This window comes from Erithacus rubecula (genome assembly GCF_903797595.1).
Source record: "Erithacus rubecula genome assembly, chromosome: 14".
Lineage (NCBI taxonomy): Eukaryota > Metazoa > Chordata > Aves > Passeriformes > Muscicapidae > Erithacus > Erithacus rubecula.
The window spans coordinates 10,252,571-10,271,931 of NC_136666.1; the positions used below are offsets into that span (position 1 = coordinate 10,252,571).

General features: G+C 39.9%; 1 protein-coding gene across 1 annotated transcript in view; it reads left to right on the plus strand.

Moving 5' to 3' along the window:
* The window catches only part of IL16 (interleukin 16), a 38,674-nt gene that overhangs the window by 10,948 nt on the left and 8,365 nt on the right, over window positions 1–19,361 (plus strand). Inside the window, exons 3-14 of the mRNA XM_079317781.1 lie at window positions 2,795–3,200; window positions 10,799–10,935; window positions 11,567–11,699; window positions 12,438–12,531; window positions 12,987–13,123; window positions 14,802–14,912; window positions 15,229–15,343; window positions 15,537–15,610; window positions 15,704–15,917; window positions 16,916–17,033; window positions 18,105–18,237; window positions 18,952–19,039. Of these exons, the coding sequence (XP_079173907.1) occupies window positions 2,795–3,200; window positions 10,799–10,935; window positions 11,567–11,699; window positions 12,438–12,531; window positions 12,987–13,123; window positions 14,802–14,912; window positions 15,229–15,343; window positions 15,537–15,610; window positions 15,704–15,917; window positions 16,916–17,033; window positions 18,105–18,237; window positions 18,952–19,039 (1,760 nt within the window). The remainder of the gene's footprint in view (window positions 1–2,794; window positions 3,201–10,798; window positions 10,936–11,566; window positions 11,700–12,437; window positions 12,532–12,986; window positions 13,124–14,801; window positions 14,913–15,228; window positions 15,344–15,536; window positions 15,611–15,703; window positions 15,918–16,915; window positions 17,034–18,104; window positions 18,238–18,951; window positions 19,040–19,361) is intronic.

A 19,361-nucleotide genomic window follows, 5' to 3' on the forward strand; every position in this document is an offset into this window, starting at 1 on the left:
AAAAGTAACAGTATGTTTAATGTTTGTACAAAATTTAAATAGTAGAATGAAAAGTGTTCTTTCTTTTAGTTTGCCCACACAGGCAGCATTGTTAAGGTCTGAATGTGCAGCTTGGGTACATTTGTGATGGTGTTACCAGTGTCTAATAGCAATTGCCAGTATCACAGGAGCACTGATCCTTATGGCAGATTTGCAAGTGATGCACATTCCACTCACCTCCAGCTTTGCTACTTCCTACCCAGGTGCTGAGAGTAGAGACTTGCAGAAACTCCTTTCACCCCAGCCATGCTTTCTTTTTCAACTCTGCATTCTGGTCTAATGGGCCAGATTGCCTTTTTACCTTAATTTAGACATATAAGAAACACAACATGATAGGCTTTAACAAGATTAATTTCCTAATATAATGGGGATGCTAACAGGGATTTCCAAGTTCAAAAATTTTGTTCATGTATATGATGGCAGACTAAAGCTTTAGGCTTATGAAAACACTAAAAAGTGCATTTTTCAAAGTCACAAACAAGATCTCCAATCCTTACATTTGTGTGCTCTGTGTCACAGGAAGAGAGCGTGGCTGTGCTGCTGGGCATTTCTCAATCACAACAAACTCACCATTCATAAGAGAGGCTACTCTGAAAAAAAGAAGAAAGTAGAATGTCCTGTGAATTGAAGGGAATGGAGAATATGCAAATCCAAGCTTCCCTCATGCCAGTGTCAGGGAGGCTGGGAGCCCAGTGACTTCCATCCCCCTGTTCCAATCCAGCAGGGTCAGACTCCCACAGGAACACAGAGGAGCCCACAGACACACAGAGAGGGGCAGAAAGCACACCAGCTTTGGGGAATTGACATATGCTCTGGCTACTTTCAAACTTTGCCCTTAAATAGGGTCTTGTTAGGAAATCTCAGGAGTTCCAATGATCAGGGCATGAGTTCCTGAAGCGTTAAGGATTTTGTTTTGGAGAAAGAGACGTAAAGGGGCAGAGCAATAATAGGACTGGTGTGATAGAAGATAAATAATGCTGGAAAGCTGTAGAAGAACTACCTATCAAAAATACCAGAAAATAAACATATCTCTCTCTGGGATGTCTCTGCTGCATCTGAAAATTGTTTCATTTTTACAAATTCAAGCAAATTCAGGTTCATGTTGAACTTTGGATTTCTGCAGCAATGCCATACATTTCCTTTAGGCAGGTGCTCAGTGGCATAGTGTTTATCACTGGTCTGGTTTTTCTTTTTTCTGTTTCATTGTATAAGAAAAAAAACCCAAGAAAAATAGTCCTACAGCCTTATTGCAATATCTGGCTTGGATTTATTATCTGGCTTGGTCTGAGTTTGTAGGACTGTGTTTATTGTCATGGCTGTAAGGTGCATTTAGAAAATTTGCCTTCCTTTCTATATCACCAGTGGAACTTCAGGTACAAAGTGCATGTACATTTACCTAATTCTGCATAGAAACAGGAGAAGAAAACACCAAAACAAACACAACAACCCAGTTTAGAGCACAATGGATGAAGTTTTTCTCTCAATAGGATGCCTCAGAAGAGCTTTTCAAATTACATTGATTTTCAGTTTTGTGTATAACACCTACAGCATCTTAAATTTATGCAATAATCGTATACATATATATATACATATATATATACACATATATATACATATATATATATACACATATATATGTGTATATATATATATACATATATGTGTGTATATATATATATATATACATCAGTTTCAAATATATATCTACAAATAATATACTTCAGTTTCAATTGCTGTTTTCTCTAATGGTAACACTGGTATCAGTTAGATTCTGTGAGGAGAACAGAAAAGTTTTTTTAGTAAGTATGATGATAAAACCCAGGTGAGAGAGTCAAAGTAACTAATTTAGACATCCTCTTGTTGAATTTTCAGCATTGACACATACCTACCAAAGCACTTCTAGAAAGCTTTTTCTGAGAGAGTTTTAATGGCTCCCCTTTGTTATCTTAAAATGCTCATTACATTACTCATTTTACAAAAGCTCCAAATTTTACTGTATTTTGATTGTATATATTTCTTCCAACTTATCTTAATTTTATACGTTGAATCATGTGCTGAAACAAATCATTTCTGTAACAGGACACCTTTTGATTGATGTACTGGTGCTGCATTCCTTTATAGAATTCAATCCCTAATCAGATATTCACATCTTAAGTGCTTCACTGGATCTCTCCATTACTCTTAAATGCACAGTCTTAAGTGAGTTCTGGTTTGCAAAGCTGGAAGTTTTATGGCAGCCTGACATTCCTTACTCTCTCAAGGCTAAGATCTACTTTTGCTAAACCACTTACAACTCAGATGTGCCAGGCAGAGAACTCAGAGTTGACAATTTGATTAATCTTCTTTGAATTATAGTGGTTTCATGAATCAAACTTCAGAAGGAGCTTCTTCTTTCCAAATAATATTAGGAGGATAAAATAATGCTTTTAAAGTATCTTCCTTTTCAATTTGGGATTTCAACATGCAAATTCAGCAGATGCCCAAAGCAAGCAGACAATGGCAGCATCACAAACATTTATTAAAAGCACTCCACTCTGCTTGGGTAACATGGCAAGAGAATGAAAAGGTGGAGGAGGATCTAGGAGAGCTCTGCACAGAAGCAGAATTAGCAAGTCATGAGATACCACGTGGCTGTTCTCAGACTGAAAGGCTCTGTTGATTCGATTTATTCATTAGGGCTTTCCAGTAGCGTAGGTTATTAAGTGGGAGAAAGTGCGGTATATTACAACTTACTTTTATATTTCCTTTCCTGGAGGATATTTAGCACCACAGAAGCAAAGAAAATTATTGAAAGTATCATGCCACATAAATGGGAGAATGATAGGAAGAAGAGCAGCAGCTCTCTGAAGATGGATCAAAAGAACAACGCTGGGAACAGGAAGTCAAGAAAGTTTCGCTCCATTTCAAGATCACTTATACTCTGCAATGCCAAAACCAGTGATGATGGGTCAAGTCCTGATGAGAAATGCCCTGATCCCTTTGAGAACTCTGCCAGCTGGGGTCAAGAGGATTTTGACTGCTGTCCCAGAACACAGCTGCCATACACATCAGAGGCAGAGGACAGCCCACCTGATCCTCCACGCGTGGTCACCAGCATTCTCCAGTCCAAAGCTGCAGCAAATGAGAACTGCAACCACACAAGAAGAAAATTCCTCACCAAGGTAAGCAACTCGTGCTGTGTATTGTAATCTTTCCCACTTCAGTAGCTCCTCAATGGATTAATTAATATTTCTCAGGAACTTAGGGTTCTACTTGGCTTTGTCAGAGCCCAGGAGCCTGCAGTGTTCCTGCTCTGCATAAAAGGCACAAAAATATACTGGTTTCCCTGCTGTGCTGTTGCACTCTGCTGATGCACAATTTACTGAAATCAGTGCCTCTAGGCCACTATCAGTGTTCAGACAAGTACAGCTGGCATGTTCTAGCTGCAAGAGACTCTTCAGCTCAAAATATAAACCCATCACTGGAGCAAAGCACACTAGTAGTGTGATACCATGACATCTCACAAGCCATGCAAGCATGAATTATATTAATACTGTGTCAGATACAGGAGATTCAGTAGGTAGATGCTCTTTCTCTCTGATTCAGGAAGGTAGTAATGGCTCTGAAACCACCAGAGATGTCACATTTCCTAGAGATGTGAAAAGTCTAAGAGCCTCATATTACAATGTTATTCTTTAATCAGCTATGTAAACCCTAACAGTCTGAAAAATTTTTCAGCCTGAGCAATATATTTCAGATGGCTTTAGAAAGTTTTTTCAGTGGGATAGTCTAATTTTTCCACTTTCTCTCTGCCTGTTGCTGTGATATGTAAAAGGACTTCACTGCAAGTGTCATCCTGGCACCTCCATTATTACATGCCTTTGTAATTACATCTGCCATGTGCAGATACGTGCTTATGTGAAAGAACTCATTCCTTGACTTAAATTGTTCTTCTTGTATATTCTATTTTATATAAAATAAAATATACATTAGCTAAAATTAGACAGCTATGTCTAAATACACAGTGGCACAAGTGCTACTGAAAATCAGAATCTCCCCTTACCCTTGACAATGACCACAGCATGCCCAGCATTGCAAAGGCTGCAGCAGGATGGGTGCAAGTTGTTTGCACCCTTGGCAAAGTCCCAGCAGGAAGACCAAACCAAACCAGCTTGCTATTGCATTCTGACAGAAAACAAGACCCAAGACCTAAACCCCACTCAGTTCCCTGCAAAACCATGCAAACTGCTCCTTTTTGGATAAAGCCCATATGCACCCTGCTGATGCCTCTGTGAGTGAAGCAGCTGGCCTCCATGCACTCCCCCATCTCTTTTCAAAAGGTCAAGCACTTAAGTGTGTGTCAGCTGCCACAGCCTATTTCCTTGCACATCTCCTAAGTGTGCAGGGCTCCAATAACTGCTGTGATCCATATCCATATGCAACTACACAATATTTTATTGCAGACTGTAAGTTTAGATCCTTTGCTTTTACAGCTGGCAAGCAGCTAAAATAGGAATCTGGGGAACAGAGTAAGTCCTAGAATGCCTTTGCACATATAAAACAGAACTGCTAAAGGTATAAATCCGCTCTTAGACTGAAGCATCAGTGTCACTGAAGGACATGTGTCAGATGCTGACATAATTAGACAGCAGCTCAGTCACTCACAGCAGCATTTGAGTTGCTTAGTGCTGCTGTAGACTAGGAGTACCATTACATTCCCACTCCAGAGCTCTTATAGCAATCTAAACCTCTACAAATGTTACTTGCTAATCCTTACCTTTCAGAGTCACAGATCAATGAGCCATTTTATCTTGGCTTGCTAAGCAGGATGAACATTGGTAACAGCCACACCAACCCTGTCCTGCGTTGCTGCTGAGGTTTTCCCCCTAGAGTATGAAAGCAGTGATCTCTACCTTCCATATGGCACAAGCCTGTCAGAACAATCTTCCTGTACCATGTCTTACGAAGCTTAAACCTTCTCTCATTAAGAAGTCAAACAAGAATTTTTTCATGTCCCAGTGTAATTCTCTCTCCATCTAAATGTGACACTTCAGAAATTCATGATGTGTGACTCAGAGCTGAAGAATCCTTGTCTTTGTTCAAGAAAATTGATTCCATTCTTTCTGTGGTGTTCTTGAGGACATTACACTATTCTGCTTTCCAGCCCTAAGTGTGACTCTGAAGGTGTTAATAACTCCCACAGAACTGAACAACTTAATATTGCTGTCACAAGGAAGGAGAGAAGAATTCTTAAAAGTGTTGCATGATTTAATGTTCCCTGTGCATTTCTTCTTCAGAGTAAGGGGGAACCTGTAACATCAGTGCTCAAAATGCAAATTCCTTTTTTTTTCTGTTGAAAACCTTAAGTGCCTCTCTGAGCCACACTCTACTGACTGCATGGGATTCACCATAAGCAATAAACCATTAGCACATCACTGTTTCAGGACTAAATAACAGAGGGGTTTTTTTTCCTCCTCTAACATTCTGTCAGCAATGAGAAGAGATGAACAGTCTCTGAATTATTTGGCTTTTACGACCCAGTATTTGCTTATACTGACTATTGCTTGCTGTGTCCAGAGGCCCAGGGTTACCCTGGCATCATTTGTTCAGACACTTTCTGAGATGAGATGTGCTTGGTCTGGTATGGTGGATTGCCAAACAAGCAGATTTCCTTTACAGTTAGCTTCTCACAAAACCAGCAATATTCATATGGCCTGAAAGAAAAGAAGCTAAAGAAATGGTAAGCAGTATCTGATACCATGAGCACAGATACAGCAAACACTGTGGAAGATGTCTCTGCCTGCTCAGACTGAAATCACTCCAGTTGTTGGAGACCTGGGCAGGAATAGATGATATCAACTCCTTCAGAGAACAGCAGGCTCTGCTGAGTGTGACAGCTGCTGCAAGAAGCACTTCTACTAATGCAAGAAGCATTCCATTACATCTTCCCAACACCCCCACAACCCTGGGAAGCACAGAGAGCTACCAGTGGGGCTGGCAGTAGGGTTGAAATAGCATCTATAATAAACTAGAATAGAAAAGGGCTGACTTCTGATGAAATAAATATGGGGGCTAATGGCTCTACTTGGTTCTAGAAACTTCTGCACCATCTCTTCCTTTGATCTCTGACCCTCTGCATGAAGGAAGGAAAAGGCAGAAGGCATTTTTTCTCCTTTGGTCATCAGCAGAATATAATTTTATTAACTTGCCTTGATGCAAACAGCAGTTAGCTGCCCTTTGGTACCAGGACAGGTGCTATGGCAACAGACTGTAATGTCTCAAACACAAGCCCACGGGCAGGATGGAAAACCAAAGCCAAGAGAGGAGACTGCATTTATTTAGATATTTATGTGTTCTCCTCAGTTTTTCATACTTCTCTCTTCCCAGCTTTTGCTTTTGGTGCACATCACCCAGGTCACCCCCAGAGCAAGCTGGGGAAGGGGCTGTTCCATTAATACAGTGTGTGCTGCAAAATGCAGGCCAGCAAAGGCTCCCAGGAAAACACACCAAAGGGCAGATGATGGGTGGAAAGGTCCTTCTGTAACATCTGATGTGCTGAATTGTCAGTCTAGGGCAAAGCTTGGTCTCATGCCCTGCTCTTTGCATCATCCTTGCTTTCCAGCTTCTGCCATTTTACTGGTTTCAAAGGGAATATGCTGCTGGGAAAATGAATTACATCTACTATAAATATTTTTAAAAGACCAAGGCATTGAACTAGGGTATGACAGAGCCAGTGCAGTGAGTTCATGCCAGAGAGACTCTGGCCCTTTCTCTGTTAGAACTGGTGAAGAAAAAAAATTGCTCCTTAAAGAAAATACCCAAAGACTGTATTCTCTTGGAAATCCCAGCCATTTCACAATCATAAGACCAGAAAAGCTAAATATTTTAATACATTATTGTACTGCTGTTAGATATATTTTTTTTCCGTTTTTTTTTTTTTTTTTTTTTTTTCCAAACCAGCAGTCAATTAGCTCATTGTCATGCACTTGGTTAACTGAGTCCAAGACCTTACTTGAACTAGCCTTGTATAACATTTCAATTCAGACAATATAACTACTGTGTCTTACTTTAAGAGTGCACAAAAGTTTTTCAGTTTTCTACAGATGCCATGGTTACCCTTATTTCTAAACAACATCTGGAATTAGATGTTTTGAGCTGTGACTCTGGGCTAGAAATGTCTAATGAAAGCATGAAGGAAAAATGAATCTCTTAAATGGCAGATAAAAAGCACCCTCAGACGATTTGCATTTTGGATAACAAAACATGGAACAGGAAGAGAGAGCTGGTCTGGATGTACAAATTACTTTTCCAGAACTAAACACAACAAAAGTTAATCTATTCTCACCTGTGGAAAATTCAAGAGGGCTCTTAAACTCCTTTAATTTTTATCTTTCAGCCAAGCAGACTCAGTTTAAATACATATTTTGCCTTGAGTGGAACTTACAGTGTAGATAAAAGTTTACCCAGAATCTTGAAGTGCTGGGAGAAAAAAAATAGAGCAAATGTATTCACTGGCAGCAAATATATGATTAAATATATGTTCTAATAATGAAGAGACAAGGTTAACCTAGGATTCACCTGCCCCCACATCAAACCTGACAATCTTTTTTTAGCAAATTTTCACTATTCACTGTATTCAGACCTACAAATCACCTTTCAAAACAAACAAGATACTTTAAAAAGGAGAAGAATGCAAAAATAAACACTGTCTTTAATTTCTTTTTCCTGTCTCTCTGATTATTTTATGTATAGAAATACTGCTGATGGTTCCAAGAGTAAAGAACTAAACCCAAAGCAAATTGGCTGCAGGGACAAGAATTGGTCAAACATTTAGTTTTCTGAAGAACAGCTTTTATTAATTTTCTGTCATGTTGCAATAACTTGGATATGAATATAATAATCTATATCCAGGACCCAAAAAATATTGACAGCATACAGATATTTGACACATGTCCATAGACCAATAAAAACATTTTTTTTAAGTAATTCACCTAAATGAATTGCAGCAGTGATTGAGACACAGAGCTAATTTGAAATGTAGCCCAACTGGGTAAGATGACTACATATCTAAACAAAACTTTTTCCCAAGATTTTTCTGCAGTGTAAAGGGACTTAACCTCTACTTTCCTAGTGACTATGTGCATGCAACTTACTATTCCCATAAAAATCTTCCTTTCAGTTTTGACTCGGATGTCCCGATAGAACTTCCAGCGTGGCACGTGTCCCATTGCACAAAATACAATTCTTTCCCCAAAGGACTGACATGGTGCTGCAGTGAAAAACCTCAGAGCCAAACCCACTGTGATGTCCTGTGAAAATGGGCAGAGACACAACACTTTTGCACAATTAATTACGAGGATATCTATAAACATGATGAACACAATAGCTATATACTGTGAACGAGCTACAGGAAAGGTGTGACTCAGCTTTTAACAGATGAGTTGGGGACAGTCTGAAAAGGCCTATGAAAATCAATAAGAAAATCAATAAGAAATGTGAAGAACAGCTGAGCAAAGTTGTGTGTGTGTGTATGTCTGACAGGTGCCTGTCAGAAGATACCTGTATCTTCAAGGGAGCATTTCACAAGTGAAAGGACTCTTCTTGAGAAGAAGTTGGCAGGTCCAAACTTGAATTCTGACCACAGGAAAAACAAAGGAAGTTATTTTTTTATACACTGAGTTTTTAATACCATTATTCTTTCACAAAAGCCCCAATCCACAAGTAGCTGACATCTGAGAAATACTCAGCCAAATGGTAGAATAATTTCCTATCTTTAATATCTCTATCTTACATTTCTTGTCTTTTACAACAAGAACACCACCTGATTGAAAACCTTGTGAGTTTTAAAGGATGGTCCATGAATGCAGTATCTGACCTGTAATGTCATAATCATACCTGAAATAAAAGACAGTGCAAACAAACAGAGAACTCACAGTTGTTGCTACTCAAGATCTCAAATTTTAAGGCATCAGAATGTTAATCTTTATTTTGTTACCATGCCGAAGACTTCACAGAACAGCCTTAAAATGAAAAAAAAAAAAAAAAAAAAGAAAAGAAAAAGAAAGAACATAATGTAATCCTGATTTCAAGTAAGTATTTCCCAAGATATTTATCTTGGGTGAAAAGTAAATATAAAAGCTCCAAAACTAATATTAGAGTTCAAACCAACTAGTTTAAGATAGAATTCTGTCCATGCTTATATCCTTACCAACATATTACTCACTAGAAGAATTCTTTATGAACAAAAAAGGCTTCGTAAAATTCAGACACCCCTCATTAAAGGCAGACAATCTGGAATGTAAGCAAACCCACAGAGTTAAAAGTCAGTCAATACAAGCACAGCCCTCATCCACTGCCTACTGAATTCATCTTGCAGTGAGCAGGGCCCCAAGTTAAATATTTCATTCATTCACAGCCTTGGATTTACTCTGGCAGGTTTCAGAATGAGAGCCAGGCTTCAGCAGCCAGTCTGAAAGATAATGACCTTTATTGACATTGCTGTAAATTTGCATTTTGTGTTTGCTGTCAGGCAGGTATGATGTGAACCCTATTGATTTGTGGTGAAGGAGACTGATTCTCATCCTCAGGGCTGGATGAACTCTGCCTAGGGCAGAAATGAAGCCCTACTGATGGTGAGAGTGGCTACACAGCTTTCCTTGTGCTCTCAGAGGACTACAGATTACTGGAAATAGTTTATGCCACTTTGACCAGGGGCCCTGGGAGCAACGCAGACAGTTGACCACTGTTATGTTTTGTGGCCTGTCCTAACATATGAAATTTGCCTCCCCTTCAGAAATCTATACCTCAGTCACACAAATGTCTTGGGAACAAGCCTGGATCCAGGATACACTGAGAGCCCTCTTCACTTTGTGGAGTATGGAGAGGCTGGCGAGGGCAGAGGAGGTGGGTTCAGCTGGGAGCAGAATAAGGGAATACTTCAATCAGGAGTGTCCTGGGAAATCCTGGGAAGTTCCTGAGAAATACTAAGCAAATGGCAAAAAAAAATTTGTGTGCTAACTTTCCAGATTTCCTCATCTCTTTAGAATTTTCAGGTGTTCACATCTGTGCCACAGGAGTGTATTTCTTAGTCAAATGTGTAGTGCTTCATGTGCTTAGCTGCTCCATTCTTTGCTTTCCATATATGTCTCAAAGCACTACTTCTCCTTCTGAATGGCCCTGTGTTAATGATTCATAGCTGCATTAAAGATATGCTTACAATTAGTCTTCCAGATGCAATGCAGACTACAGCAACCTCAACCAGTCTGGAGTGGACAAAGAATTTTCCACTACTACAGACCTCTCTGGTCCCCTGCCCCCACTTAACAAATCAGCAGCAGGGGTGGAGCTTCTAGTGTTTTGTATACACTTATTTTACTTGTTTTCCATTCAGACATCTTCTGTTTCCCAGAGCACTTAAATTTTTGGCATGTGTTTATTTTCCTCCCTGTCTTTTCTTACAATAGTTAGCACAGGCAGAGTTTATCCAGTTACTATGAAAAGTCTGTTATCTGTTCTCTTCCCCTAATGCAAAGGGACACTATATTGTAATTCTTCCCTCTTGTAGGCAGAAGTCACTGAAGTCCTAGGGAAAATAACTTTTGTAAAACACTGACTCTATAATACCATTGTTTTTTCTCAAATGGACAGTATTAAAAGCTCCTATTCTCCTGGGAGGCAACCTGGTTCTATGCCTTTCTTAAAGAGGCTCAGAATAAGTCTAAGTAACTTTTAACAGCTTTAGTACATTTTTGCTCATGCAACCTTTCATCTTCTGGATCAGGACAGCTGTATCTGCAGGCTGTGCTCATCATCAGGGAACAGCAGCTCAGGAATCAAGCTCTCCAGGAGTCCAAGATGTGCATCTTTCTGGAAAGGGTTAACAGGCAGCCACGTGCCTGCTGAAGGCCCAGCACACAGGTACAGTACATGTGGAGTTAGCAAGTTATTGCAGACATTTGTTTGCATGGATTTTGCACAACCAGCTTTATGTGACAAGCTGTGCCTTGAAGCCCAGTTCCAGAAAAAAGTGATGTCTGGGAATCATTCCTTACATTGCCTCCAGTTGGAGACAGAGGTCAAGATTCTAGAAAAATAAAACTGCAACCACTCAGGGATCTAATGCTGCTCAATTACACCAAGAAATAAAACCTTGAAGAATGAGAGAGGGTACATAACATCAGGTTTTCAAATGGGGATGCCTGTTAAAGGGCAGTGTGGGGTACTGCAAGGCCACTGGAAAATAATGTGAGCCAAGGCTCCTGACAGGGAGTAAATGCAGTCTTTGACCAATTTTCGAGTGCAAGATGGTGAGAAGCGAGGAATATCTTGCCTGAATGTTAGCTGAGTGATCACCAGGACTAAGCAGAGAGAGCAGCAATACAATCCTAGCAGGGGTTGGGGTGTATCACACATCCAGGCACCTCATGGCAGCCCAGGTCAAGGCAAAGGGAGAATTGCAGCTGACTCCTCAGACAGTGAGACAGGTAGCACATGGAACAAGGCCATATTATTCTGTATGAAATAATAGACAATGATTTTTTCCTTTAAGGGATGGTTGCCTGAGCCCAAGGGATGAACTGTTAACACTAAATGTACATTCACTGAAAGACCTGTCCAGAAAGGAGGCTGAATCTCCCATTCCCCCAACAACACAGCTGGTGAACAGCACGATGGCTCACAAAGTAAGCATGAGCAACTCTGTGGTGATGGGACATTTACTTTAGACAGGAGGGGAATTTGTTCATCAGACTTTGAGAAGAACATGGTTTTGCCTTTCCTGACAAAACCCAAAACCTCTTGTGGTCAGACTCTGGTGACTTTCAGCACAGCTTTTTCCCAGATAAACAGAGGCTATGGGGAGGCCAAGGCCCTGGGAAACTCTAGCAAGGGTTGTTCAAACCCTTCTTTTAGAAACACACAGCTTGCCAATGTTAATTTTCCATTTAGAAGTTGAAGAAAGGCAGAAATGGATTAAGGGAAGATTCATAAATCCCAGAAAAGCCAGAGAGCAGGCCCTGTAACAAAGTAGTTCTGTGGACCTAGAAACTATAGTTAATAGCAAAGACTTTTCAAGCTAGCTAGCTTGATAAGAGAAACACTGCAAAATCCTTTTTAAAATTCATCTTTAAGGATCTTCTCCGTATTTCTTACTCTGAAGAGTTCCCTACGGGAACGGGACTGGAAAGCCCTAGTAGGATTTTGCTATTTGGCAATACCCCCACCTGCTGTCCAAGAGGAAAATCAGCATTCCTTAGGTCCTGTATCTCCAAAGAGAACTCCTGAAATGAGGATCCTGAAACAAAGCGTTTGTCTTGGTAGGCTCCAGTTAAATAAGAACACACAGACGATGCTCTGACACTTTGTAAATTTCTTGCATAGCAAGAGGTTTGTTTGTTGTGTTTCTGTTTGTTTTGTTTTAGGAAACACCAACATGTAAGGAAAGGCCTTGGGAAATACAGAATGGTTTTCTGCACGGTAAGGCTGCATGTCAGCGGACTCGCAGTAACTCCACCAGTAAGTTGCAGATAATAATCTGTTTTCTTGTAAAACTCAGGGAGTGCAGATCATAGGTCCCCATTGTAGGGTAGTACCATAGTGCTAAAAGAAATGTTGTCCAAATTTATTCTGGGATCCTTAGCTAAGAATTGCTGATGCATAAAATCATCAGCCTCTGTATTCACAACATGCTGCAGCCAGGAATGAGGGTTGGTGGTGCATAAGGTTTGCATTTTATGACTTGGGGCTTTTTTAATGGTGTAAGTTAAATAGGCCAGCATTTTTTTGGTAGGGAATGCTTGCTTTTTACTTTATTTAACACTAATGCCTATCCCCAAATTGACAACTGAAAACATCAATCCCTTCACAAAGATATTTACAAAGGGAAAACCATGTCTGGGTACGATTTGCCTGAAATGCCGGTGAGTTTGCCCAAGCCGCGTGAACTGAGCCCGGTCTCTGCTCCCTGGCAGGCGTCAGCCCGTTCTGGGCCGGGGCCGCGGCGGGCGCAGCGCCGCGCAGAGCCGCGCCCCTCAGGGACCGACAGCCGCTCCAGGCCGGCCGCAAATCGCTGTCCCAGCAGCTGGACTGCCCCGCAGGGAGAGCCCCGGTGAGTGCAGAGCCCCCGGGAGAGGCGGCGTGTCCCCGGCAGGGCTCTCTGCAGGACCACGGCCATGGGCGCTCTGCCTGCCCTGCCTTCTGTCCTCTGAGGCTCCGTGCCAACAAAGCCCCATTTCTCCAGGTTCTCCATCCCCCTGCCCAGCGGGGTGTTTAAAATCCCGAGGGCTTTACACCACCCCACTCTGAGCCCCAGAGCCGCCAGCTCTGCTGAGCTGGGCCACAAGCGGGTCTAGAGTCACCATGGCCCAGCCAGATTTAACACCCTGTTAGAGGGTGGGGAGTGGCTCCTGGGCTCTCCAGATGGATGCCAAGTGACCCATCAGGATCACTCACCCTTGGGGTGTTTATGGCCAAATATCCCCAGGCTCAGACCCGGATTAGAGGGAGGCAAAGCTCCTCACGCTCAGCTCCCACCTCCCTCCCTGCTGCTCCTGCCTTTTCCCAGCCCTTGGCTCACCCTGAGGGACCCAAGGCTTTACCAGGAACGAGGAGGCTGCAAACCAGAGCTCAAACCCCAACCAAGCCACACCTGAGCACACAGACAGATTTCAGGGATTCACTGGCTTTGTTTCCTTCTCATCAAAGCTCCAGCGTGGCCTGTGCTCTGGGTATGAGGCTCTGGGTATGGCTACCCTTAACTAGCAGAAATAAAAAATACACCTCCTCACACAGAAGCAAAAGAAATATGAAAACTTCCCATTTCAGATTCAGAAGACCCATACTGGAATAAACAGTCACCCTGCTCTGACAGAGAAATGCATTTTGGTGTGGTTTTGGTGTTGTACACCTGTTTACCTCTTAGTCCCATTCCCAATCCCAAATTGAATAGGTAATCTGGTTTTCATGTCAAAATTGAGACTCTTGCATATGCAGAAGCCAAAATCTTAGCTGATTTTTCACACTCTTCAACACCTGTTAGATTCACTTTGCTGCATTAAAAAAAAAAAAAAGTGTTGAACTCTCTCAGATGTGTAATGAGTGCAATTAACTCTGACCCTGTTGAACTTCATGAATAGTTAGCTTTGAGTAATGATTTCTGTCAGTGCTTAAATTATCTTGTAATACCCAATTCCATGTTGAAATAGGAGGTTTTCATTAAATATTTCACTAAACATTTCATTTAAAGTTAATTAAAATGGGGCAAATCTCAGAGGCTGAATTTAGGAAATCCAGCACAAATTCATATTTTGGGGGGAATGTTGAGAACAGGTTTGGTATGTGCCAAGATAAAGTCATAAGATGAAGGAAAGATTTTGACTGTCTTGATTCTAGTTCAGTTCTTGAAGACAAAAATTATAATACTTGCTTATGTCCCCTAATGCCCACAAATGGGGTTTTGGCATGGGGACTCAAAGCAAAGCACAAATATATGTTTCTATACCACTGTAGTACTTCAAGGACCAACATCCCTTTTTTTCTCCAATTCAGTCTCTACAGGACAAATTCAGTGAGCAGCAATTTTCTGAATAACAAATGGCTTACAAAAATTAGAAACATGTTTCTTTAAAATAAATTTTTAGCACCATCAGTTATAAGAAAGAAAATTTCAAATAAACAAGTTGTTGCAATGTATATTCAAGAATTTCTGCTTATGCATTAAAGAAAATTGTGGGGTTTTTTTTTTTTGTTTTTTGGTGTTTTTTGGGTTTTTTTTTTAATATTTACAGGCAATTTCGAGGCAATCTAGATCCCTGAGTACAGCACAACTTGTGCACACATCCTGTGGCTCACAGGCTTCAGTAATTTCAAACATTGTATTGATGAAAGGACAAGGGAAGGTAAGACTGGCTCTCTTGATTTACCATGAGTTTTACTTAATCTCACAAATGGGATCTGCAAAATGCAGGGAAGTGACTGCAGGTATTAACATGGCTACTTTTGGGCTACCAATTCATATCCAAGCAAAAATTAAAAAAAAATTTAGACACCTTCCTGTCTGCATATAATAGTGAATTAATTTGCTTGAACAAACAAACAAAAAAATAAATTTAAAAAAAAAAAGCATGAGGGGATTCTGCAGAAATTCCCATTTACTCTTACTCCAGGAATGTGGATGAGCATGGTTTCTCACACACTTTTTCTTCCATAAATTAGGGTTTGGGCTTCAGTATTGTTGGTGGTAAAGACAGCATTTATGGACCAATAGGCATCTATGTCAAAACCATCTTTCCTGGTGGAGCTGCTGCTGCTGATGGAAGGCTACAAGAAGGTAGGAAATACCTCTTCTCTCCTTTTTCCCACTTTCCAAAAAATGACACTGAAAGACAGATTGAAGCTGAAATGAGCCATAAGTGACTTTTACACCTGCATCTATTTCTGCATATCAATAGTCCTTTTGAGTGCATGTTATCATGTAACTTATTGCACTAAGAGTAATATATTTTTTTTCTCTTTCAAAACAGGTGATGAAATCCTGGAACTGAATGGAGAATCCATGCATGGATTAACACATTATGATGCTTTGCAGAAATTCAAGGTTATGTATTCTCCTTCCAGAACAACCTCTGGTTTTAGACACAATGTGCATGTGAGGTCAACCCATTCACTCATTGCCTTCTCTTTCTAGCAGGCCAAAAAGGGTCTTCTGACACTTACAGTCAGGACAAGCTTCAGCACACCTCATTCTGCTTCCAGCTGTCAGTCACCCCTCTTGTGTCAGTCACTGAGCTCCAGCACATGCATAACCAAGGAAAACAGCTCTTTCAGTTCAGAAAATGCAGCATTCTCCTTAAATCCTACAAAGCCCAATGACAGGGTGATAATGGAAGTTACCCTAAACAAAGGTGAGTGTTGACATTTGCTGAGCACTGCCAGCAAAGCACTGACTGACAAACCACTAATCATTTGCTCTTTGAATGTCTTTCCTCACTAACCTGATTATTTTCCTGAACTAATTTTTTTAATACATTAAATTAGATCTTGGTGTCTGTCAGTGCTAACAAGTATCTATCAACAGCAGGATTTTGAACACCATCTGTCCTCAAGAGCCAATCACTGAGGTTTTGTTTTTCTCAAGCATTAGTCACGTTCATGTCCTTCATGTGAAAAAGTAAAACTCTTGTCAACAAATGCCTCTTATTAAGCAGACTGTGCAACTCTTACCCATAATTATCCAAGCAGTTAATTTCATTCTTGAAAAGGCTTAAAACCAAATAAAGTAAGTATCTATATCTTCTTGTAGTTCTTTCACCTCCTCTCCAACTGTCATCATTTTCTATTTATAAACAACCACTGGCATAATGAAATAAACCTTTAAATATGGAGACATCAGAGAAGCAAACAAAGCAAAGCCTCTATGAGGTACCAATGACTTACCAAACACACAGTGTGAGATCTGACATCAGTGACTGTCCAGAGAAGAGGGTAAACTCACAGAAGTCTTAAGCTATATTATATAAAACAGAGGGAGGACTGAAATGATATAGCTAACAGTAGCCATATATCCTTAATTTTAACTTGTTTTTCCTCCTAATTTTAGCTCCTTGTTTGTTTTTTTTCTATTCTGTTTCCTTGTAAAGTCAGTTGAATTCTTCTGTAATGACAGATATTTTGCAAAATAAACCTGCATTCCATTGTTTCTGTTGAGCTTTAATCATAAAGGGGACAAAAGCCCCCACAGTAAAACAAAAAATACTGAATGTGCAACATTTATGAGCACCAGACTTTGGTTCTGGTTTGCACAGAAAAAATAATTAAATTCATTTAATTTTTAAAAAGGTTCTTCAATGGTTTGCTTTGACTGGTTTTTATGTCTTTTTAAAATTATTATTGATTCTTTCAGAGCCTGGTGTTGGCCTTGGAATTGGGTTATGTAGCATCCCTTACTTCCAGTGTATTTCAGGGATCTTTATTCACACCCTCTCACCAGGATCAGTGGCACATATGGATGGGAGACTCAGGTAGGATGAGAAAGGTTGGCTGTCTTATGCCACAAGTTTCTCATTGATCTGTTTTATGGGTTTATTTTTGAGCTATCTGGGCAGGACAAAATATTGATTTCTGGGAATTTGGGGTTTAAAGCTATTCTCAGGGTTGGAGCATGTGTCTTCAGGATATGTGGGATTTCCAGAAGCACAACAACTGGAGGAAATTTCCAAATGAGAAAGTGTTTGGGAAAACCTAAACATATGGCATAACTTGGCTTGTTTGAGCACTAGATTTTTTTCTGATACAGGCTCCTCAAATTCTATCACTTCTTGCCCAATAGAAAAACAGATTTGCTGAAATGAGCTTTAGTGAGAGTGTAGAAATTCAATTTCAGAGATTTTTGAACAACTAGTATTGCTGAACATACTGAGAATTGAACAGAACACAGCAGTTTCAGTGAAATCTTTTTGATTTAAATTTAGGTGTTCTGTAATCCTACTGTAAAACTACAATCTTAAATTATTTGAATCTTTGCATTGTACAAATCAGTGCCTTCAGCCAGGCTCTTAATCTGTGTGAGAACTAGAGCAGAGCAAGGCAGTCTCAGTTTCCATGAGAGCCAAATTCAGATTTATTCTAGAAAGATTCAGTTTAGCAGATTTTGATAGCTTGTCATTAGAATTTTTCTTTTAACAAGTTATTCACATTTGTAGCAGAAACATAACATCCTTTCTGACCTTAAATAGTACTAACATAATATAAAGATATGAAAAGTTAAATGTTAGCTGGAAAGGAAGGAAGGAAGGTGTAGGTGGAAGCAGCAGCTGAGCTGCAGACAGCAGAAAGAACACCAAGTGTGCACAGCTGAACATGCAGAAAGCTCAGAGGTTGCATGCAACATGGCAGATCAAAATCTGCTGACATCCAACTCATTCCCATTCCATTTTCTGTAACAGGACAGAAAGACAGATTTAATCTGTAAGCAAATTAGTGTTTGTCCTTATAAATTTGCTTTTTCTATGTTTTCACATGGGTAAGACAAGGTAAGGAGAAAGTCTCTTTTGTTTACACCCTCTCTCTTTTTTCTTTATATCTCTCTCTAGGTGTGGAGATGAAATTCTTGAAATTAATGAAACTTCAGTGCAAAATACAACCCTCAATGAAGTTTATGCTGTGCTAAGCCATTGTGATCCTGGTGCAGTACAAATCATTATTAGCAGACACCCTGAACCACAGGTAGCACAGTCTGTATTCTTTCTGCCTTTCAATATAGCATCTATTGAGAACTAAGAGGGAGCTAGTACAGGAGGAAAAATGTTGATGCTGATCTCTTTATGATCATCACTGCACACAAAGAAATCTGACATATGCATTCTTTTAAGTAGAATAATTTAAGATTTGAAGACCACTGGTGACAGTCTTACATGAGGTTCTATGCAGTGGATAAGGAAACTACAGAAATAACATTTAAGGAATAACCCAAACCATAGTTCTTATGTAAAAAAGAATTGAAAATAATAAGTAAATAATTTGAAAGGGGGAGAAATAAATGAATGTATATACATTTGCCTTTCAGTAATTAAAATTTAGGTCTTTCCCTGCCAATATTTATAATTAAATTAATATTGAAGTACAATGTTTTATTCTTGCAAGGTTTGCAAGAAATGCTTCGTAACACCAAGTACTATAAATTATAGTATAAATTATGATCAAGTTTAAATTGTTACATGAACTATGCTGTATTGAGTTACCTTATACTGGCAAATCCAGGGCTCTGCTTCTAGTGAAATCTGCAAAAGAATGTTTATCTTTGAATGGTCCCATTTTACCTAAACAGCCACTAAAACCAGCACATCCATAGATATACTTCATTTATACTAGGATATATAAAAATACAATGGTGTACAATTAACTCACCTTGTGAGAGTAAAATGGCATGATATTTCCTAGGTGTCTGAGCAACAGCTGAAAGAAGCTGTTGCACAAGCTGTGGAAAGCAACAGATTTGGAAAGGAGAGACACCAGTGGAGTACTGAAGGTAAGGGAACAAACACATTCACTGAGACATGGAAATTTTGACTTCTTTAAGTCAAGGATGAGTGCATGCTGTATTAGAATACTTGAGAACATTCAAGTAACCCAGAGCAGAAAGAAAGAGGAGGAAACCTCACAGGACAAGCCTCCTGACATGTCTCCAATGATACATTACCAGTGATGAGAACAGACCAAGTCTGTCTGATTACCAACAATGATTTTTTGTGCAAACTTCCTCTCACAGTTGCTCATCCTCTCCAATTCACAAGCTCTGCTTAGAGTTTTTCAAACAACTGTCTGTAGGTGACAGGACTGTGGTAACAAGG